The sequence below is a fragment of the Hippopotamus amphibius genome, chromosome 13 (genome assembly GCF_030028045.1).
Source record: "Hippopotamus amphibius kiboko isolate mHipAmp2 chromosome 13, mHipAmp2.hap2, whole genome shotgun sequence".
NCBI classification, from domain to species: Eukaryota; Metazoa; Chordata; class Mammalia; order Artiodactyla; family Hippopotamidae; genus Hippopotamus; species Hippopotamus amphibius.
Window position 1 is genome coordinate 38,480,195 of NC_080198.1, and position 24,545 is coordinate 38,504,739.

The window sequence follows — 24,545 nt, forward strand, 5'->3', positions numbered from 1 at the left end:
AAACATGCTATTCACCTGCCATAAGGCCTTGTTTTCACTTGCTGTTCCTCCTGCTTGAGGTGCTCTTCACACAGAGATGTTCACATTACTCACTCCCTCAGGTTGTCCTCAATTCCTTAGGATCTTTACACAAATGTTCCTTCTCAGGCCTCATCTGGACACACACACGCACATACACACACACACTTTTAATCACCCTTCCCTACCTTATTTTTCTCCTTAGCCTTGTCATTCTCTAACATACTTTATGTATTTATTGAATGTGAGAGCAGGTGTTTTTATCTTGCGTTCACTACTGTGTCCTCAGAGCTGAGACAGTGCCTGGCACCTAGTCAGTGCTTAATATTTGCTGAATGAATGAATATGTAACCTTCTGTTTTACGGGGACTTTGAGGCTCCTAGCAGATAACTGACTTGCTGCCAGCCACACAGCCAGTGGGCGGTCCAGGGTGGGTGCTCTTCACCCCCATCACATTGCCTGTCCACGATCAGGGTACTACTCAGTATTTGTATAGAATCAAAATGATAGTAAACATGCTGTTAATTTTTCCTGTTTTTAGGAGAAAGAAATGTACCAATTTGTAAGTTAAGTAATATTTTAAAATAGAATAAAAAACTGCCCCTGGTTTTATTTGGGTTGGCAGGTGATTCATCCTAAAACTGATCAGCAGAGGTGCAGACTGCAGGAAGCTTGCAAAGACATTCTTCTTTTCAAAAATCTTGATCAGGTAATGTTGATCTTTTAAATATTTTTGGCTTTTCTCTTTTGTCCTGTTCACCATTTAAACAGTGTTTTTAGCATCTTAGCTACAGCCATATGAGGCATTTTCTGCTTCTTCTGTTCTTTCCTGTTTCTTCTGTTCTTTCACATGCTGAAACCACATGAATGGCTGAGGTGCCAGGCCTGCTGGGGAATCCCAGAATGTGCAGAGACAGGAAGGTTGGGAAATAGAATTCCCCTACTACCCAGATCCTGCAAATAAGTCTTCTGAATATATCCCCAAAGCCCTCTGGGAATCTGGCTGGTCAAACATGAGTTCATGATGTATCAAGGGAATCAACTATCCCTGGTGTCTGTAAACCGGACTGTTTGGTAACTGTGTGGTTATATAGGAATAGCCAGAACTTTAATCAGAATTTTATTAGTCTTAGATTGAATAAAACAAGGACCATGAGTTCAAGGAAAGGCTGATTGTAAGAAATACTAGTCTGTGTCAGCTGTTTTCCCTGAAAGATCCATCTGTATCAATGGAAAGGGGACTTGTTTCTTTATCTACTGTAAATAAGACTCCTTGTAAATTTTGTAGTAACAGATGTTCTAAAGGAAGTTGCTGTGTCATTATAGTACTCAGATTTTTCTTAGTGCTGGAGAACATCATTTTAACATTTCAGTCTTGAAAAGGAACTGAATTTTCAGATTTAATTATATTTTTCTAACATTTTATCATGAAAATATTCAAATACAACAAAGTTGAGGGACTTTCCTGGTGGGGCAGTGGTTAAAACTCTGAGCTCCCAATGCAGGGGTCCCGGGTTCCATCCCTGGTCAGGGAATTGGATCCCACATGCATGCTGCAACTAAGAGTTCACATGCCACAATTAAGGAGCCTACCTGCCACAACTAGACCCGGCACAACCAAATAAATAAAGAATAAAATAAATTTAAAAATTAAAAAAAAACAAAGTGGAAAGGATTTTACAGAACATGTATTTATCCACTGCCTTGATTCTAACTTAACATTTTACTATGCTTGTCACATTATATACCATCTACCCTCAACAAAGGGGTTGGCAAACTTTTGCTTAAAGAACCAGATATTAAATATTTCCATCACAACTACTCAACTTTATTATTGTAACAGGAAAGCAGCCATAGACAATGCATAAGTGAAAGGGTGTGGCTGTATTCCAGTAAAACATTATTTACAGAAACAGCTGTTTGCTGGCCCCTGCATTAACCCATCTTATTTTCTTTGATAATTTCAGAGTAAATTGCAGATCTCAGTATATTTCCCTTAAATACTTTGGCATGCATATCATGAATTAGAGTTCAATATTTGTTTATAGCTTTTTAATGTAAAGCTTGCATATGATGAAATGCATGCATGAGTTTTAAGTGTACATTCACTTAGGTTTGACAAATGCATACACTTAGGTAATCCAAACCCCTATCAAGATATAAAATATTGCCACCACTCCAGAAAGTTCCCTTGTGCCCCTTCATGATCAATTCTTGCTCCTCTCCCCCCAGAGGCAACTTCTATTTTGTTCTACCATAAATTAATTTTCTTTCTAGAATTTCATGTAAGTGGAATCATACAATATATACTCTGTTGTGCGAGACTCCTTTCACTCAGCACAATATTTTTGAGATTCTTTCATGTTGTTTAATGTTCCATTTTCTTTTTTCACTTTTTATTTTGAACTAGTTTTAGACTCACAAAAAATTTGTAAAACTAGTAGAGTTCCCATATACCCCTCATCCAGCTTCCCCCAGTATTAGCATCCTTCATAACTATAGTACAATTATCAAAACCAGGAAATAGACATTGTTACAATACCATTAGTTAAACTAAAAACCTTGTTCAAATTTCATCCGTTTACTCACTAATGTTTTTTTTTTTCCTAGTTAACGATCCAGTCCAGAATCCCACATTGCACTTAGTTATTATTTTTCCTTAGTCTCGTCTAATTTGTGATAGTTTTCAGCCCTTTCTAGTATTTCATGATCTTGGCACTTTGAAGCTGGTTAGTTACATTATAGAATGTACCTCAATTTGAATTTGTCTGATGTTTCCTCATGATTGAAATGTGGTTGTACATCTTTGGCCAGACAACACAGAAATTATATTGTGTCCTTCTCAGAGCATATTATCAAGGAATCCATGATGTCAGTGTGTCATTGTTGGTGACGTTAGTTCATTTCCTTTTATTTCTGAGTAGTATTCCAGTGTATGAAAATCCCAGTTTTTTTAAGCATTTTTCTGATGATGAATACCTGGTCTATTTCTTGTTTTTAGCTCTTATGAGTAATGCTGTGGACATTTTGTGCAAGTCTTTTTGTGAACTTTTTTTTTTTCACTTCTCTTCAGTAAAATAGCTGAGGGCAAAATTGCTGAGTCATAGGGCAGGTATGTGTTTGATTTTATAAAAATCTACCAGATCTTTTTCAAAGCGGTTGTACCATTTTGCATTCCTTCCAACAATATATGACATTCCCAATTGCTCTGTATCCTTACTAATATTTGATATTATCTATCTTTTCAAATTTTAGCTGTTCTGGTGAGTGAATTTGTTTCCATTTTTTAAAAATTTACTTCCCAAATTTTTGTTTTTAAATTTTCAAATTTACAGGAAAGTCAGAAGAATAGTACCACAAACACTCTTATATTCTTTACCTGGATTGACCAGTTGTTAACATTTTGCCACGTGTACACTCTCTTGTATGTATATGTATGCACATATATAACTGTGTAAACAGCTTTTTTTTTTTGTCCGGAGCCATTTGTGAATGTACTTAAGACATCACGGCTCTTAGCCGCTAAATACCTTAACGTGTATTTTCCAAGAACTAGGATATTCTCCTACATTAACACAATACCATTATTAAGCCCAAGAAATTTAACATTGGTATAATAATATTATCTAAATACAGTCCATATTAAGGTTTTCCCAATAAATTTTCTGTGGTTTTTTTGTTTTGTTTTCCAATCCTGAATCACACGTTGCTTTTGGTTGTCATGGTATGATTTTAGTCCCCTCTAACCCAGAATGCTTCCCCTCCCCTGCACCTTATTCTGTATCTCATGATACTGATGTTTTTGAAGAGTCCAGGCCAGAAGAAGAGTTACTCAAACTCGAGGCTGCCATTGGACAGCCCACAGGCCAGATACAGCAAGGTATAGGTGTGTGTGTGTGGTCTGTATTGTATGTGAAAATTTGAATTTGTTACTTGTATTTAAACATGAGATTTCTGGCAACACTGGGCTCACATTCCACCTTAATGTGGATGACACATGAGTAGCAAGCCTTCCTTTTTAGTATTTGTCAGCTTATACAGTATTCAACACACATGGAACTAAAGAGATGCTTTTTGGTGATACGTTAGTTTAAGTAGCACAGTCACACTGACAGAGCACTAAATCACATGGAACTATGAAGCATTTAAATTATTCCCTTGCCAGATCTTCAATCCACATCCCTCCAAAGAGAAAGTCTTCCTCTGAGTTGAAGCTGGTATTTAGTGCTCGCTTACAGTCACTGATTTCCCCAACAGAGGGATGCTGGCCCTAGACTGAGACCACTGTTTTGTTAGAATTTAATAGCATTGTTTTGTTTTCATTATATTCATTGTTACAGTTACCTTCTGGTTATGGCAGGTAGTATTGGTAAGTAAGTAATTGTATGTGTTGTATATAAATAATTGTAGCAATATTAGGTGTCTGATAATAGATCTCATTTATTGAGTACCTGTTATGTGATAAATACTTTCCTTAGTTTTTTTCTCCTTTAGTCATAAAAGTTGATGAGCTAGAAACTATTTATTCAACACTTTTTTGCATATGAAGAAGCTGAAGCTCAGAAAGGTTAAGTGGTGTGCTTGGCTATTCAGAGTAGTTGTTGTGCTACTCCATAAGATAACCTCTGAGGCCATGTCAGCCTTTTCGATTTTTTTTTTTTTTTTTTTAGCCTTTTCGATTTGATGATCCTGTTAAGATCGACACCTGTAGGAAGGTGGCATCACATGGCTTTACACATGACATAGTAGAGCCATCAAGGCAGGTGACAGTCTTGTGGGTGTGGCTGGGAGAATAAGCACCGTGATTTAGATACCTATTTTTACGTAAACGACAGAATATTTTTTCAAAACAAAACTGCCTCAGGAAACTTGGCAACTGTGCTCTGTAGGTGGAGATGCAAAGCTGAATGGCCAGAGGAAAGCATTTGTTTCGGCTAGCCCTTAGGTTTCTGCTTGAATGTCCAGAATAGTCTGATGTGGGGCCTTCTACCTTGTAGTCACCAGCTGAGATAAGCATAGTTATTTTTTTTCGCCACAAATGTAAAAGCCATCTTTTCTCCTTGTGTGTTCCCTGCAGGAACAGCTTTCTCAAGTCCTTGATGCCATGTTTGAAAGGACAGTCAAAGTTGATGAGCATGTCATTGACCAAGGAGATGATGGGGACAACTTTTATGTAATTGAACGGTAGGAGATGGAGCTTTGCAGTTGCATGGCTATACTTAACAAGATTCATGATTCAGGGCAAGTGCTTTACCCAGTGCTTTGTTCAGCCCAGACAGGACTTAGGACCATGTGAACAAGCTTCTCAAAGCTTGCCCCTCTCTGTCCACAGCTTGCCCTTCTCTAGCTACTGTTGCCCTGAGTCCTCAGTACAACCCATACTTGGGTTCCCACTGTATACAATTAGGTGAGATGTGCAAGCTGTGCTTTATAAACATGTTATTTGCAAGTGTTCAAGTGAATTGATTACCTAAAGGATAACTGTGACACTTTATTGTCATCCAGATCATTCAGTCCTAGCCTAATTTTACACATGAGTATACTGCCTCAACCTCCATACCTCTGGCCCTTTCTGGCTCTGTTCCATGTGTAAGTCATGTTGGGAGACATGAAATATGTGGGTTTCACCTACTCACCCTGATGTGTCCTAACCTCTTAAGCTATTAGTATCACCTGGAGGACTGCTTCTGACCCCTTCTCAGTCCTGAAAGGGACACCCTTTCTGGAGTTTAAGATCAAATAAGATGTTGCTTCACCCAGTATCTTCCATGAATTATTTTTCAATTTTTCTTTTTCTTTCGAAGTAATTTCAGAGCTATAGAAACATTATACAAATAGTACAAAAAATTCTAATAAACCTAGGTTCCCCAGGTTAATATTTTACCACATTAGCTTTATTGTTTGAAAGTAAGTTGCAGATATAAGCCCTTTTATCTCTGAATACTTCAGGGTATATTTCCTAAAAATAGGATATTCTCTTAAATAAGCAGAGACCAATCATAAAAATCATATATTAACATTTTATGCAGTACTCTCACCTACTGTGCAGATTTTATTCAATTTTTTCCAATTATTTTTCTGATTTTTAAGATTTTTAAGGGATTTTCATCCCATCAAGTAGCTGTACTAGATTCAGCTGGTCCCCTTTCTTGTCGAGCCTTTTGCTCATTCAGGAAAATGTTCACGAGTGTACTCCTTGGGTAACCTTTGGGCCCTTGATACCATGACAAATGATTACAGTTAGGGTTAGGAAAGAAATGTTTTATTTAAAGAGTAAATATGATACAAATAATGTCTTTTTTTTTCCACATGTAAAAACTATGTTTATTCAATAGTGAGGACTAAAGAACTTTTTGTTTTAAAGGCTTTTGTTTTAAAATCGGTACATGTTTCATCTAAAAACCAAACTTCCTGGGGTAGTTTTTAAAACCCTTCTATTATAAAATAAAACACAGACATGGGAGACCATACAAACCAAATGTATGGCTTGATAAATTATTATAAGGTGAACACCACTGCTTTGGACTGAATGTTTGTTTCTCTCCCTAAATTCATATATTGAAGCCCCTATCCCCAATATGATGGTAACAAATAACGTCTTCTTAAAGACTGTTTGACTTTTATCTGTTATGCTCATGCTTCCTTCATGTAAGTAGTGACAATAATTTTTTTAAGTTATATCACCACTTCCAGCAGCCACCTTTCCTGCTTGCTCTACCATGTGTTCCCTCACCAAGACAGGAATCCCAATAGGTACCTACAGTCTGGGAAATAAGCATTTACCTGCACATATCCATAGCTTATGGGTTGAAATGCCTGTCTACAAAGGGAATGATTTGTTGTCACATATGTAACTGAGAGGGATTATCTTTTGTATGCAGTGAAAATGGTTATTAATAAATTATTAAAAAGATATTGTTCCTGACCTCAAAAAACTAATTTTCTGGTTGGAGAGACTAGAAATAGACCATTATTGCATAATTAAATAGATAATTATTATGTAATTTGGTGGTAACAACAATGAGAAAAATGTCCCATTATTTGGAAGAGGACCTGAGTGAGGGAGCTTAGAAAAGACTCTGTTTTTTGGCTTCCTGAAATTGTGTTGTTCCTAAAATTAAGTTGCTAGTGTCTCCTGAAAGAGAAAGTAAAAACACATAAGTGAATTTACCCTGAGTTCCATGTGTTCCACTCATGTCCTTGTTACTTTTGTCTTGTCCACAAGGTCTAATACAGATCAGCTTCCCTACTCAGTGGTGAGTTCCCTTAAGAGCAGGGGTGGTGCCATGTAACTGATATTTGAGTGATTGGCTTTATTCTTTGCTTCTTGTGTAACATATGATACCTGATGATTTTTATCAGACAAGTGGAGGCTCTTTGTAAGAAATACAGGGGAAAAAAAAGAGGAAAGAAAGTAATGTAGCCCTCATTTCATCACCAGAGTATATTCTTCCTTTTTTTTTTTTCTTTCCTATACTTTACTGTTAGGTCAGATCTACTACCCCAGATTTGGTTCAGCTATCAAGACTGATCATACCACACAAACACTAAGAGGGTAGGAAAAGACTTATCACTCACATAATGAGGCTTTTAAGGGAGAACAGAGCAGGTTCCCAAGAGGTACAAATATGATTTAAGACAGTAGGGAGAGGTGACTGGCTTGGCATTTAATGGTGGTTAGAAGGTGGGGCTGAGGTCAGGGTACCTTATGTGTGGGCAGGCTCTTATGTTGTTTGAATTTCCCATCAGTGCCAAATGAGGGAGCACCCAGGTTTTCTTCCCAGCTTTCCCAGATGTGGGACAGAAGAGGAAGAAGGATTGGAGTGGTAGGGCTTGAAAGCTGTTAACAATCAAACATATAAAATGTAGTCAACTCTTTATTACATTTATATATATGCTTTTTATGTTGGATCATATACATTGACTTGATTTTCAAAATCTATTTGAAGTAGTTTGCCATGGGATACAATATTATTCTATGTCATCATTTATATTGACTGCACAAGATGAATATAGATATATTTGACCTATCCCCTATTGTTAGCAGATTAAATTATGTTTTTTTTGCTGTTATAAATATTACCTGGTGTGTATCCCTACAGTTAAATATTTTCTAATATCTTTGATTATCTCCTTTAGAATGCCTAGAAATGGAATTGCTGTGTCAAAGGGTCTCTTTAAGGAATTTGTTATGTTGTTAATTATCTTACAGAAACTTTGAAACATTTACATTTGCTTCAATGGTGTATTGAGAGTACCTATTCCTCCAAATGCTTGTCCATTCTGAATATTTTTTCTTTAGCAGTCCTTAACAATCAATAGATAGAGAATTGTATCACTTTTTTTCTTTATTTTAATCAGTTCTACATCCTAGTTTTCAACAGACTACAAAAGAAAACCCATAGAATCATTTCAATACCTGCAAGAAAAGCATTTGACAAAATTCAACACCTTTCCATGATAAAAACTCTCAGTAGACTAGGAATAGAAGGGACTTTTCTCCAACCTGATTAAAGGCATTTATTGAAAACAACCTATAGCTAACCTCATAGTTAATGGTGAAAGATTGAATGTTTTCCCTTTAAGATGGAGAACCAGACAAGCTTGTCTGCTCTCACCGGTTCTATGCAATATTATACTGTAGGTCTTAGCCAGTGCAATAAAGCAAAGAAAAAAGAAGGAAAAGAAAAAGAGGGAGTGAGGAGAGAAGGACTGACAGGAGGGAGGAAGGGCATACAGATTGGAAAGGAAGAAATAAAGCTGTCTTTGTTTGCAGATGACATGATCCTCTAGGAAATGCCAAGTTCACTCATTAGAGCTAATAAATGAGTTTAGCAAGGTCACAGAATACAAAGTCAAAATGCACAAATCTATTATATTTCTACATACTAGCAAAAATCTGTTGGAATTCCTCAATAACAACAACCTTCTATTCATGTATACCTGCCCATTATAAATGAAACTGTTTCTTGTTATATTTCCAGGGGAACCTATGATATTTTAGTAACAAAAGATAATCAAACCCGCTCCGTTGGTCAGTATGACAACCATGGCAGTTTTGGAGAACTAGCTCTGATGTACAACACCCCGAGAGCTGCTACCATTGTCGCCACTTCAGAAGGCTCCCTTTGGGGACTGGTGAGTTAGAGAAACGGTTCTCCTTGCATAGCATGGTATTAATTCCCCTTACTTCAGCGTCTCTTTGGGCTGTTGGTTCACACTATATTTTATAGCCAATTATCTGAAAGACATTGTGGAAGGTCTTGTACCAATGTTTTTTTTCATTTCTCTGAAGTGATTTATCAACAAACCATTTGTTCCAAATTACAGGCAAAAGACTGGGTCTTGTGACTTTGCAGTTGTATCAGCTCTTACTACATTTTCTGTTTATGTTTTTATCAGACAAGTAGAGAGAGGGAGGATAACTCTGTGGAAGAGACAGCCTAGAAAAATAAGTGTCATCGAAAACTCTGCCAACCATGTTTTCCGTCTCTAACTATACTGTGACTAACTTTTCTCTGTGTTTGGCCATCTAGTTAGTTATTCATTGGTCCACGCCAGTATTCAAGAGATTTAGGTGATTAGAAAGGCTGATAGGGACTTCCCTGGTGGTCCAGTGGTTAAGAATCTGGCTTCCAATGCAGGGGACGTGGGTTTGATTCTCTCATAGGGGAACTAAGATCCCACGTGTCGCGGGGCAACTAAGCCCGTGCGCTGCAACTACTGAGCACGTGAGCCACAACTAGAGAGAAACCCGCACTCTGAAGCGGTGCCTGCACGCCACAACGAAAGATCCCACATGCCACAACAAAGATTCCCTTGCAACTAAGACCTGATACAGCCAAAAATAAATAAATAAAAAATTAAGGAAGGAAGGAAGGGAGGGAGAGAGGGAGGAAGGAAGGAAGGAAGGGAGGAAGGAAAAGAAAGGCTGATAGCCATATTCTGGGAAACAGAACATTCCTGGAATATCTTAGGCATAGTGTTGCTATGATCCTGTCCTCTATTATACATGACCCACCTTGCTTGTTTCATTATCAAGCCTTCAAAATATATAACTATCTTCCTTCTTAAATAAAATAATCATCTTCTTGTATAAATTCCATATTTCACTTTTTAAATGTTCACATCTGTGATAATTTGTTTCCATTTACCCTACAAGCAGAATTAAATGTGTACCTTGGAATTATCAGCATATTTCCTTAAATTAAATCACATTTTAAAGACATACTAGAGCACTAGAGTATTATTGTGCTATACTAATGCAGAATTAAGAATGCCCCTGCGAGGGAATTCCCTGGCGGTCCAGTAATTAAGACTCCTCACCTCCATAGCAGGGGACTCGGGTTCGATCCCTGGTCGGGGAACTAGGATCCAGTATGCGGTGCAGCCCACAAAAAAAAAAAAAAATATATATATATATATATATTGCTCTTGAGAGATGAGAGATACATTGGCTTAAGAATACATCACATACTTGGGAACCCAGTGCTTAAAATACTCAAGGTAGATCAATAAATAATGAGGGAAAATAAACTCAGTTTTAAAAATACATTGATGCCAACTTCTGGTCCAGGCCAAAATGGAATAGCCCCATTCATCACTAGTCTTCCCTCTTAAAACTAGAAAACTCTGGATATTATACAACAAACAAACATAGGAGACCCTGAAAGATGGAAAGGAGAAGGTGGACTGGCTAGGGACTAGGGATTTGGGGACTTAAGGAAGGACATAACAAAGTTTGCCAGGTTTTCTTATTAATTCCCATATATCTCAGATAGGGTGCTAGAAAAACCTACAACCCAGATCCACCAACAGGTATACATAGAAACAGCCCCAAGAAAAATCTGGTCCCTTTAGCCAAAGGACAAGGAAAAGGGCAGCCTGGCAGAATAGAAAACCTTTTTTGGTAATACCACCCTATTCCTGCCAAATACAAAAGGAAGAACTGGTTCTACCTCCCCACACTGTCACTGGGGCTAACAGGAAACTAGACTCCAGCAGCAAAGAGGCAAAACGAGGTGATGTGTGATGTTACTAGTTGGCACTCCACTTCCCCTGCCAGGGTAATGTCAGTAGGGTTCAGAGGGGAGCTGAACATGCACTCCCCCGCGTACATGCACCCTATATGTAGATAGGGTGACTGCAGCAAAAAAAGAAGATTAAATTGGATACAGTTTTACAACATAATATCCAAAATGTTCAGGATACAGTAGAAAATCACTTGTTAGACGAAGAACAAAGAAATTCTCAATCTGAATAGAAAAGAAAATCAAAAGATGTCAATAGCAAGATGACACAGATATTGGAATTGGCTGACAAGGATTTTAAAGCAGCCATTATAAAAATCCTTCAACAAGCAATTATGAACACACCAGCAACAGAGGGGAAAATATAGAAGGTCTCAGTGGAGAAATAGAAGACAGAAATAAGATCCAGATGGAAATTTTAGAATTGGAAAATATAATAACCAAAATAAAAACTCACTGGATGGGCACAATAGCAGAATGAATATAAGAGAGGAAAGAATCAGTGAACTTGAAGATAGAACAATAGAAATTACCCAGTCTAAACAACGGAAAGAAAATGGAGTGAAATGAAGTTAGCAGAGCCTATGGAATAACAACAAAAGATACAGTATTTGTATCATCAAAGTCCCAGAAGGAGAGAAGAAAGAATATAGAGCTAAAAAATTATTCAAGGGAATAATAGTTGAAAACTTCCCAAATTTGGTGAAAAATAATAAACCTACTGACTCAAGAAGCTGAGTGAACTTCAAATTAGATAAACCCAGAGAAATCTATGTCAAGACACATCATAATCAAACTTCAGAAAACTAAAGGCAGAACAAAATTTGAAAGCAACTAGAGAGAATGCATTACCTACAGAGGAACAACAATTTGAATGACATGAGATTTCCTCTCCATGAAGGCCAGAGGGAAGCAGCACAGCATTTTGTAATTGCTGAAAGAAAAGAACTATCAACTCAGAAGTCTTTACCTAGTAAGAATATCCTTCAGGAATGAAGATATTCTCAGATAAAAGAAAACTGAGGGGACTTCCTAGGTGGTGCAGTGGGTAAGAATCCGCCTGCCAATGCAGGGGACACGGGTTCGATCCCTGCCCCAGGAAGACACCACATGCCGCGGAGCAACTAAGCCCATGCGCTACAACTATTGAGCCTGCACTCTAGAGCCTGTGAGCCACAACTATTGAGCCGATGTGCCGCAACTACTGAAGCCCATGTGCCTAGAGCCCATGCTCTGCAACAAGAGAGGCCACTGCAGTGAGAAGGCCGTGCACCACAACGAAGAGCAGCCCCCACTCGCCGCAACTAGAGAAAGCCTGTGTGCAGCAACAAAGACCCAATGCAGCCAATGAAATAAATAAATAAATAAATAAATAAATAAATAAATAAATAAATAAATAAATAAATTTAAGAAAAAAGAAAACTGAGACTTTTTCACCTGTAGGCCTACCTTATAAGAATGACTAAAGGAAGTTCTATAAACAGAAAGGAAGTGATAAAATAAAGAAGTTTGGAACATCAAGAATGAAGAAAGAATAAACATATGGATAAACATAAAAGTCTATCCTCCTCTTGAGTTTTCCAAAATAGGTTAGATGCTTGAAGCAAAATTATAACATTGTCTTATGTGGTTCTCAGTGTATGTAGAGGAAATATTTAAGACAGTTATACTCTAAAAGGGGAGGAAAGGGGCCTCAATGGAAGTTAAGCTTCTACACTTTTCTCAAACTTCTAAAATGTTGATACCAGTAGACCATGATAAGTTGCACATATAAATATAATACCTAGAGCAACCACTAAAGTAATCTATACAAAGAGATATACTCAAAAGCTCTATAAAATCAAAATGGAATTCTAAAAAGTAATTCAGGTAACCTACAGGAAGGCAGGAAAAGTGAAACAGAAGAATAGAAAACATTGAATAAAATGGTAGACATAAGCCCTAGTATATGCGTAATTACTATAAATATAGATGATCTAAATATACCAATTGAACTTATTTACAAAACAGAAGTAGAGTCATGGATGTAGAAAACAAACTTATGGTTATCAGGGGATAAGCAGGGGGGAGGGGTAAATTGGGAGATTGGGACTGAACATATACACACTAGTATATATAAAATAGATAACTAATAAGGACCTGCTGTATAGCACAGGGAACTCTACTCAATACTCTGTAATGGCCTATATGGGAAAAGAATCTCAAAAAAAAAAGAGTGGCTATATGTATGTGTGTAACTGATTCACTTTGCTGTACACCTGAAACTAACACAACTTTGTACATTAACTATATTCCAATAAAATTTTTTCAAAAGCTGTTATGCCAGATTAACTCAATCTAACTAATTAGAGAGCAGGAAGTTCTTTCAATTATTTTATGTGCTGTCTGAGAAACACACTTGAATATGAGTACAGATTTCATTAATTGCAGTTCATTATTTTCCAGATTAGTTACTAAACCTGCATCAGAAGGTCAAAGACAGCAATTTTGTGAGCTGCCACGTCATTCAGTGCTGTATCTTTTGCATTTATGGAACTCAGACAGAAATTGATTACAAACAAAAACAAATTTCCATAAAAATGAGAAACATATGCCTTTATGAATATGTTCAAGCCAAATAATTTTGTAAAGTATAAGAATCTTTGTTTTTAATGACTTCTTTAAAATCTTTATTTTCTTTCTTTAAAATTTTTTGTTCCTCAGAATAAACTAACTTCTATCCTACAAGAAAACATCCATGAATCATTTTCAAATACTGAAATATGCCCCCCAAAATAACACTCTTGATCTGAGAACCTGCTGATTACAAAGAACAAGTTAGTAAACATTAATCTTTAAATAAATAAATATATATATGTGTGTGTATATATATACACACCAATTAAATGACAGAGACTGGTAGAATAGATTATCTTAAATGACCCAGCAATATGCTATTCATAAGAAACTCACTCATGTATAATGCTATATGTAGGTTGAAAGTAAAAGGATAGTAAATAGATATACTATGCAAATATTAACCAGAAGAAAGCAGGGGAACTTATATTAATATCAGATAAGTAGACTTTACAGCAAAGAAAATTACCAGGGACAAAGAGGAGCATTACATAATAACGAAAGAGTTAATCTACCAAGAAGACATAGAAACCCTAAATATGTATACACCAAACAACAGAACATGTAACTCAAAAACTGATAAAACTGAAAGAAGAAATAAACAAATCCACAATTATATTTGCAGATTTCAAAACCCCTTTCTCAACAATTGATAGAACAACTTGACAGAACATCAGGAAGTATATAGAACTTAACACCACCATCAACCAAAAGGATCTAATTGAAATTTATAGGATACTTCACACAACAGCAGAGAATATACATTCTTTTCAAGCCTGCAAATGTCCACTGAAATAGACTATATATATCCTGGGTGTAAAATAAAACAACAAATTCCAAAGAATTGAAATCAGATAGTGCGTTCTCTAACTACAATGGAATGAAACCAGAAATCAGTAACAGAAAGATAACAGGAAAATCTCCAAACACTTGGAAATTAACCCATTTATAAATAATCTAAAAATCAAAGAGAAAGTCTCAATAGAAATTTATGAGAAATGAGCTGTAAAACTGCTTGCCTTGTGGTTGGGATATGAGAATTCAATAGAAGGAGATAAGCAGTTTCTGCCTGGCACAAGGCAGTGCTGCAGAGTGGTGGTACCTGCTTCCCTTGGTTGTGGTGCTGCTCACCACCCTTCTGTTCCTGAAGCTCCCTCTCCTGAGATCCCTGCCCTGCCTTTCTAGTTCCTAGCCTTACCCTTTGTAGTTTTTCTTCCTCTCCCTGCTCTTTTTTTTTTTTTTAATAAATGTATTTATTTATTTATTGGCTGAGTTGGGTCTTCGTTGCTGCGCACGGGCTTTCCCTAGTTGCATTTGTGGTGCGCAGGCTTCTCATTGCAGTGGCTTCTCTTGTTGTGGAGCATGGGCTCTAGGTGCATGGGCTTCAGTAGTTGCAGCACACGGGCTCAGTAGTTGTGGCACATGGGCTTAGTTGTTCCTCGGCATGTGGGATCTTCCCAGACCAGGGATCGAACCCGTGTTCCCTGCATTGGCAGGTGGATTCTTAACCACTGCGCCACAAGGGAAGTCCCTCTCCCTGCTATCTTAAGTGAGATTCATCTCCCTGCTGCCTTAAATGACCTATTTAGATGCCCTTTTCTCCTGCTTTATTCACCTACTTTATAGCTCAAACCCTCCCAAAGCTTCAGTACCACCTTCAGGAAAGTGATTCCCAGAGGGTCCTCTACAGCCTGACTTCTTACTTGTGCTTTCTAAGTCCTTGAAAATGCCTTCTGAGGCTAAAGCAGGGAGGACCTAATGTTGTCACTGAGTTTCTCAAGTTGGATTCTATATTCCTTCTCTCACTGGGGGCAGCTGCCACCGTGGCCACTACACCTAGTCTCTGGTCCCGCTCTATCTTGCTTGCATGAAAATCAGTAGAAACTTTCTTTTTTTAAAAAATATTTATTTATGTGGCTGCACTGGGTCTTTTTTTTTTCCCCAGATCTTTATTGGAGTATAATTTCTTTACACTGTTTTGCTAGTTTCCTCTGTACAACAAAGTGTGCTAGTTTCTGCTGTACAACAAAGTGGATCAGCTGTGTTTATATGTATATCCCCATATCCCCTCCCTCTTGAGCCTCCTTCCCACCCTCCTTATCTCACCCCTCTAGGTCATCACCAATCATCGAGTTGATCTACCTGTGTTATGCAGTTGCTTCCCACTAGCTATCTATTTTACATTTGTAGTGTATATGTGTCAGTGCTACTCTCTCACTTTGTCCCAGCTTCTCCATCCCCCTCCCCCAGTGTCTTCAAGTCTGTTTTCTACATCTGCGTCTTTATTCTTCCCCTGCTACTGAGTTCATCAGCACCATTTTTTTAGATTCCATATATATGCATTAGCATATAGTATTTGTTTTTCTCTTTCTGACTTACTTTACTCTGTATGACAGACTCTAGGTCCATCCACCTCACTACAAATAACTCAATTTCATTCCTTTTAATGGCTGAGTAATAGTCCATTGTATATATGTGCCACATCTTCTTTATCCATTCATCTGTTAATGGACATTTAGGTTGCTTCCATGTCCTGGCTATTGTAAATAGTGCTGCAGTGAACATTGGAGTGCATGTGTCTTTTTGAATTATGGTGTTCTCTGGGTGTATGCCCAGTAGTGGGGTTGCTGGGTCATATGGTAGTTCTATTTTTAGTTTTGCAAGGAACCTCCATACTGTTTTCCATAGTGGCTGTATCAATTTACATTCCCACCAGCATGCACTGAGTCTTAGTTGCAGCACTCGAGATCTTCATTGCGGCATGCAGGATCTTTAGTTGTGGCATGTGAGATCTAGTTCCCTGACCAGGGATCAAACCTGGGCCCCCTGCGTTGGGAGCGTGAAGTCTTAACCACTGAACTGCCAGGAAAGTCCCAGTAGAGACTTTCTTCAGGGACTTCTGCAGTCAAAGGAAAGGATTGCATGGCTTTTCTCTTTTGAACTTTAGGGCTATTTGCTTGACTGTGAACAGTTGCTGCCTGAGAGAGCTACCATTTCATGGTTGGAGTTTCCTCTTCACAGCTCCATTGGAAGCTCCCTGAAAGCTAAGTTGGTGTCTGGTGCTTTTTTGTTTGGTCCACAGTCACAGGAACTGGCCTTGCACAGCATGAGAGCTCTGGGAAGTGCAAAAGCATTCATAGAAAGGGTTGAAATACAAATAGACAACCCACTCTAAGAGATATCAGTTGTTTTCTCTTTAGCTAGACATACAGTTTATTGCTGCAATTGTAGTAATCCTTGTAACATTATAGATGGATTTAGAAATATCATTTTTTTGACAATGTCTATTCAAACACAAGGAAGGGAACTTTATAATTCCCATTGTCTCAGCCTTGATTGTTCTCTTTCCACAGCACTCTTGGCCTAGATTGGGGCAGCAAACAGGTAGAAACTGAAGTCTAAAGATAATAGAGTAATATTCCAAAATATAACAGTAACATTTTAAATGATACATCTCTAACTTTGGACTTCAAAAAGGTAGTGGCAAGTGATGCAGCCCTTTAGAGCAACCAGAGATGGAATGTCTCTCTTTAAGCAGGCAGATGGAGAAGAAAATGGGGGTAGAATCTGGCTTAATGCCAGAGAGCAGACATAATTTGTACATCAGTTTAGGAAGGGAGGGTGGGAGTCTGCCATCTTTTATACTAGGAGTGTAGGATGCAGTAGGTGACTTTTCCTGTAAGGCAGATGAAAAATGGCATGGGACAGGACCAGGGAATTCTGTGACTGATGGAATATGAGCCAGTGAAACCTATTTAGACATCTCAGCTCAGTTGTCTTCTATGCGTTTTCTCCACCCAGCTCCCACCCCATCATCAAGAACACTAAAATAGCAAACCTACAGGCTAAACATGCCCTTACCCCCTTGCTGTTTTTCATTCTTTCAGCCTTTAGGATGTCATTACTGTACTTTCAAAAAAAGAAACTCTTTCTATTCCTGAGAGCCTGAGGTAGAAGAAAGATACAATTAAGTTAGGTACAAAAAACTGCCTGCCTATGTAGGAGCCTAAGCAATTAACATTCTCCTGGCTATGTGTCCCTCCCCACACACACATACACATATCTGAGAAGTACCTGACCATAGCTCTGGATAACTGTCTCTTGAGTATGAATCCGTGACTTGCTGGGGTCAAGATATCTTTCACATGCCTGCCTTCCATCTTGAGTTTCCTACTTTATCTCTCCATTAATTTGAAACCTACCTCTCCTTCAGATCCCAGACAAATTTATACTTTTGCAACAAAATTATCCTTGATCACTCCAGGCTATCATGATCTCCTCTCTCTCCTCAGAATTCTTGTGGCACTTACTTTGTCTCTATAGTTCATCTAGCACATTTCATATGCTATCTTAAACTGTAGTTTTTTATTCCTAAAAATTTTGTATTGTCTCCCCATTAAGATTATAAAGTCCTTGAAGGAAAGAACTATCTGATTGTTTTATCTCCTTTTTTTGAAGGTGCATCTTTTCACATTGAACAGTGACTGTGAGCTCGTAAATGTTTGGGACTTTTAAAATTTTGTATTCTATTTATGACCCATAGGTGGCACCCACTAAGTACTTGATAGCAAGTGACAACATGTGAGACATCTGTCTGGCTCAGGCTACAGGTCTTTTTCTTCTAGTGATGACTCAGATTGAAATATCATTAAACACTCGGTTGACCCAGTACCTTCCAGAGACCTCTAATGTTTGCTGTGGCATAGTTAATTAAACCATAGATGCTCTCTTATACAGGCATTTACCAGAATTTTCATATTCTTTCTTACAGGACCGTGTGACATTTAGAAGGATCATAGTGAAAAACAATGCAAAAAAGAGGAAGATGTTTGAATCATTTATTGAATCTGTACCGCTCCTTAAATCACTAGAGGTAAAGCCTATTTTAATAAGAATCTGTTTTGGGGCGTGTAAGAAAAGCTGTTAAAGCGATTCTCTTGTTAGCTTTCTTAAATTATACTATTCTAGCCCATTTCAGTGTTGTATAGATACTATTTATGATTTTCAATTAAGATCTTTTCATTATAATTTGTGAGTATGTTCATTGTTTCAGGTGTCAGAACGAATGAAGATCGTGGATGTAATAGGAGAAAAGGTCTACAAGGATGGAGAGCGTATAATCACTCAGGTGAGTGGGGGCCTTGCGCAGCTCCTTTCCTGGAAGCCACCTCCTGAAGGACTAGTGAATCATTTGTCCTCTGACTTTGGGGAGCTCATGTTGCACGGTACGCAGGCACACTTCCTGCAGAGTCTTCTGAAGCCCACTGATGTTCATCTCGCTGATTGAAGGTGTTAAACGATCTCACATCTCTTGCCTCCATTCACCTTTCCTTGGCTTCTGGTGTTTGTTCTTTTGGATGTCATTTTCTTTCAACCCTGAGTAAGCTTCCTTCATCGCCGTTAAAACCTGGAGAAGGTCAAAGGGTTGTGTACCTTCTCTCTCTGTTTGGCACAAAGTCCCTCTTAGCTAATCCAACAGAAACCAGTCTTCAGTGATTGACCAGATTTGTAAGGTATCTTTAGTGTTTCCTTTGTACCTTTTTGTCATGTTATTTTTGGGTACTGTAAGGGTCACCACACAGTGGACTGGAACATTATGATGAGCACTATGTAATAATTTTCCTAGTCTACTATGTTTCCATTTTTAATATAGGTAAAGATATATATTATAGACTTTTCCAAGTATGAAACTTCTCTGCTAATGGTTCTGGCAAGAGCATTGGGAAGGGGAATTCCCTGCTGGTCCAGTGGTTAGGACTCCGTGCTTCCACTGCAAGGGGCACAGGTTCAGTCCCTGGTCAGGGAACTAAGATCCTGCAAGCTGATCAGCACAGCCAAAAAAAATTTTTTTAATTAAAAAGAAAAAAAAGCACACTGGGAAAAAGTCTGTTTGTTTTGGGTTGGGAAATGTGCCCATACTTGAACCCAGAGCTGGGGTAGAAGGAAGACTCAGATTGGTGGAGCCTAAATCCCCAGACCACCACTGGGGCCTGGAGGTGGAGTTGGCCCAACCAGTACCACAGGGCTTAATCAAGCTTATCATAGAAGGGGAGAGACATGCTCCCAGAGAAAAAGGACTAACAAAAAAAAATGATGTCTACTCTAAGTGACATCTCTAAATGCCTTTGTTTTCTAGATAGCCCCACTGTTAATAATTCTTTTAATTAGAAATTGGTTTGATTCAATAAATATTTATTAAGATAGACAAGTAGGACCAGATATAAGTGCTATAATGAGAGGGAAAAGAATGACAGTGAGAATATAGAAAAGGAAGTATTCCATATGGTTTTATGGAGGAAATGCCCTTTGAGCTAAGCTTAAAGAACAAGTGCAGTTTCAGCAGTTGAGGTCAGGGAAAGATCTTTCAGGGCAAGAGAACAATGTTAGCAAAGGCCTGTGGGTGTGAGCTATGTTCCAGGGCAGGTATCCTGGTACAGTAAAAATGTAAAGCTGAATTGCGGGAATGGGACATGTTGACTGGCCACATTTTCTTCTGAACCTGTGGTGCTTTAATTTACCCTCAAAGGACCTCTACTTCATTCTGAAAGCCCTAGGCCTTCAGGAGGTGTGTCAAGAGGTATGAAAAACCACAGTGTTTTCTGGGATGTCTGTGTTATTGAAGATAGGAGTGCTAGGTGGTGGTGCAGAATGGACACAAATTAAGGTGACACCCACCTTATTATAGACCCCTTTTGGCAGTGTCTCTAGACCAAGGCTTCTCTAAGCGAGGTCCTAGGAGTAGCAGCATTAGCATCATATCAGAATGTTAGAAATTGTTCAAAATTCAAGTTCCTGGGCCCCAACCCAGACCTACTGCAGAAACTATGCTTTATGTTATTTTATTGGTTTGTTTGGTCAGCTTTGTTACCCTATGTTTTAAATGCAATAAAATTACCAAGTTTAAGTATACAATTTGAGAGTTTTATAACCACACCTATAAGCATAATGTACAGCCTTTCTGTCACCCCAAAAAGCTTGCTTGTTTGTATTTTAAGTAAATCCCCTCACCCACTCCCTTACTCCTGGAAATCACTGATCTGCTTTCTATCACTATGGAAATTCCTTTTCTAGAATTTCACATAAATGATACCATATAATGTGTAGTTTTTTGGTGTCTGACTTCTTTCTCTTAGTAAAATATTTTTGAGATTTATCTGTGTTGTTATATGTATCAAAGGATTGTTCCTTTTTATTGCTGAGTAGTATTTCATTATACAGATGTACCATAATTCATCTTTCCACTCAGCAGTTGAGAGACATTTGGGGTCTTTCCAGTTTTTGGCAATTATGAATAAAGCTGCACTAATCGTTCACATACAAGTCTTTGTATGGACATATGTTTTTACGGAATTGGTGAGTCATATGGTAAACATATGTTTAACAAATTGTCAAAATGTTTTTTAAAATGTCTGTACCATTTTGCATTCCCCCAGAGTTCCAGTTGCTTTGCATCCTCATCAGCACTTAGTATCGAGTCTTTAATGTTAGCCATCCTAGTATGAAGTGGTATCTCATGTTGGTGGCATCTTTGCTTGACATCCATATGTTTTCTTTGGTGAAGTACATCTTTTGCCTTATTTAAAATTAGGTCATTTGGCTTCTTTTTTAAAAGAATTTATTTATTTATTTATTTATTTATTTATTTATTTATTTATTTATTGGCTGTGTTGAGTGTTCATTGCTGCACCTGGGCTTTCTCTAGTTGTGGAGAGCGGAGGCTACTCTTTGTTGCAGTGTGCAGGCCTCTCATTGCAGTGGCTTCTCTTGTTGTAGAGCACGGGCTCTAGGCTCGAGGGCTTTAGTAATTGTGAGCTGCAGGTTCTAGAGCGCAGGCTCAGTAGTTGTGGTGCACGGGCTTAGTTGCTCAGCTGCATGTGGGATCTTCCTGGACCAGGGCTTGAACTCATGTCCCCTACATTGGCAGGTGGATTCTTGACCACTGCCCCACTGGGAAGTCCCTTGGCTTCTTAATATATTGAGTTGTAAGAATTCTTTATGTACTCTGAGAACAAACCCTTTATCAGGCAAATAATTTGCAAATATTTCTCCCAAAATGTGGTTGTGGTTGTGACTGTGGCTCGTCTCTTCGTTTTATTAATAATACCTTTTAAAAAGCAAATTTTTAATTCTGATGAGTCCAGTTTGTCATTTTTTTCTCTTGTAATTCACTCTTTTTGTGCCCTGTTTTTAAAAAAATGTTTGCCCAGTCAATAAGATTTTCTCCTATTTTATTTAGGCAGGCACTGTTCAGTAGAAATCATGTGAGCCACATACAATTTAAAATATTTTAGTAGCCAAATTAAAAAAAAAAGGTGAACTTAATTTTAATAATATATTTTAACCTAATATGTCTAATATTACATTTCAACATCTAAGTGATATAAAAATTTAATGATGAGATATTTTACATTTGGAGGATATTCAGTCTTTAAAATTCAATGTGTATTTTACATTTGCAGCACCTATAAATTTATACAAGCCATAGTTCAAGTGCCCAGTAGCCCCATGTGACTAGTGGCTACTGTATTGAGCCATGAGGTTCTAGTTTCATAGTTTTAGATCTTACATTTAGATCTGTGATCCATTTTGAATTAATTACATGGTATAAGGTTAGAGTTTTTCATATGATGTCCGATTGTTTCAGCACCATTTGTTGAAGAGATTTTCCTATCACATTGCCTTGACACTTGCATTGAAAATCAGTTGGCCATATATATTTGGGTCTGTTTCTGGTCTCTTTTTATTCCATTGATCTATGTCTGTCTCTCAGTTAATACTGCACTGTCTTGATTACAATAGCCTTATACAGTAAACCTTAAAATTAGATAGTTTAAGCCCTCCAAATTTTTTGGTTTTTTTCCTGAATTATTTAGCCTATTATATGCTCTTTGCATTTCTGTATAAATTTTACAACCAACTTATCAATTTCTACCAAAAAGCCTGCTGAGATTTTTTTATTGGGATTATGTTAAATCTATAGCTCAGTTTGGGGAGAAGTTGACATCTTAACCATAGTGAGTATTATGTGTCAGTCTCAGCCTCTTGATGCTATTGGCTAGGAATGCCGGGGGGACTCACTTGGGCCCATACTACTGGAGGCTCTGGTGGTGAGCCTCCACACACATTTCCCGCAGCAGAGCCAATGTCATGGCTGGACCAGCAACAACCATCAGGGAACTTTGAGAAAACAAGGTTTATTACCCACAAGCCCTGGAGGGCAGGCCCAGGGCCACACAACAAGGTCACAGGGAGAAAGCCCATACGTGTGCATGTACTGCCCTGGAGTTCTGCCTTTATTGGGAATAATGGTGTGGTGCCCAGGGTTTTGCCAGTTTACTCTTTGTTGGTGAATTTCAAACATAAGAGCAGAATTCAGGCACAAGAAGGTAAAAGTAGGGCCACTCAAAGCAGTTTTCATTAGTTATAGGGGTAGTGACACAGGTGTATACAAATGTAAAAATTCATCAAGTTATGGCCTTGAAATGAGCACTTTAAATTATGGATGTTATACATCTATCTAAACGAAGGGCTCGGGCACCACCCTTTACCACTTGTCACCTTTGCGGCTCTTCTCTACCACTCACCACTCTCTTCTTGGTCACTAGAGTGTTTCCATACATTTGAATCTTGATTACTCTTGACCTCCCAGCAGCATTGAACACTGGTAATCACATCTTCCTTTATGAAACTCCCTTCTTAGACCTAGAAACAATTTTCCATCTTGGTGACCCTTCCTCTGGCTCCTCCTTAGTTTCTTTCCTTCACGACTTCCCATCCTTCATCAACGCCTATCGTAAAGCTATTTGTATTACACAAATAGAACTTGGTGCTGGATGTAGGAGACCCGCCCAACATAGCAACATAGAAACTCAGAAGACAGCCCTTTATAAAGCTGTGCCTTTCACTCACATGCAGCAGTGATTATTATGTGGTGATCCGGCACTAGATTAACTCAGGAATGTCAGCCTCAGCTGCGTATGGTGCCTGCTTGGAGGTCTATGTGGTGGTCAAAGGACATGAAGTCTTATGAATGTTTAGAAGAAGTATAGATTCTCACTGAAGACATAAGACCCACATGGAATGAGAGCACTTAATTAGTATTGAATTATTCAGTGTAGATGGTCATTGCTCCAGAAGTTAAGTGAGGGATCAGACAGAAGTGTGCCTGAAAGCCTCTTCTTCCACATCTGCTTGCCTGCCTCTCACCTCCTTCCAGCCTTTGCTCATATCTCACCTTCTCAACGAAGCGCTATTGCATACTACAACATCTCCTCCCTCAGCACTCTAGATCCTGCATTCCCTGCTCTACTTTTTTCCTACAGCCCTGTTGCCTCTAATACAGCAGCGTAATTCACTGATTCATTATGTTGGTCGTGTGTAGTTTGTTTACTCTGCCAGGCTGTAATTCCCACAAGGGTAGGGATATTTTTTGCCTACTGATGTATATCTCATGCTTAGAACAGTGCCTGGCACATAACACTTAATTATTTGTTGAATTACCTGAATGACTGGTTCTGCTAAGTGGTTTAAAATCAAAACAAGCAAAGAAAAGCCTGAGGCTTATAAGAGTGACGTCAAACCACATGAAAGCACCTCCCTCACCAAGGCAGGGCTTTCTCCAGATCCACACTGTCCTCTGGAAGGCTGCGTTTGATGGTCAAGATTATCCATGGGCCCCATGACCCAGGGGTAGCCAGGAGTCACCTTGATGCTGTCTGTAGCAGACTTGACTACTGATCCCTTATCATAGGTTTCAATAGCCGACCAATATGAGCAGTAAGAGTACTGATGCTCTGTGCAGTTACTAGCCAGGGCATATCCGTGGAGATAAATGTGAATATTCCACGTTAGAAAGTGAGAGATGTTTGTTAGTCGTAGTT

The 24,545-nt window shown here is 38.3% G+C and overlaps 1 protein-coding gene across 1 annotated transcript in view; it reads left to right on the top strand.

The window, feature by feature from the left end:
- The window catches only part of PRKAR2A (protein kinase cAMP-dependent type II regulatory subunit alpha), a 98,601-nt gene that overhangs the window by 67,331 nt on the left and 6,725 nt on the right, over window positions 1-24,545 (top strand). The window contains exons 4-8 of the mRNA XM_057705168.1: window positions 645-728; window positions 5,097-5,203; window positions 9,004-9,157; window positions 18,437-18,538; window positions 18,719-18,793. Of these exons, the coding sequence (XP_057561151.1) occupies window positions 645-728; window positions 5,097-5,203; window positions 9,004-9,157; window positions 18,437-18,538; window positions 18,719-18,793 (522 nt within the window). The remainder of the gene's footprint in view (window positions 1-644; window positions 729-5,096; window positions 5,204-9,003; window positions 9,158-18,436; window positions 18,539-18,718; window positions 18,794-24,545) is intronic.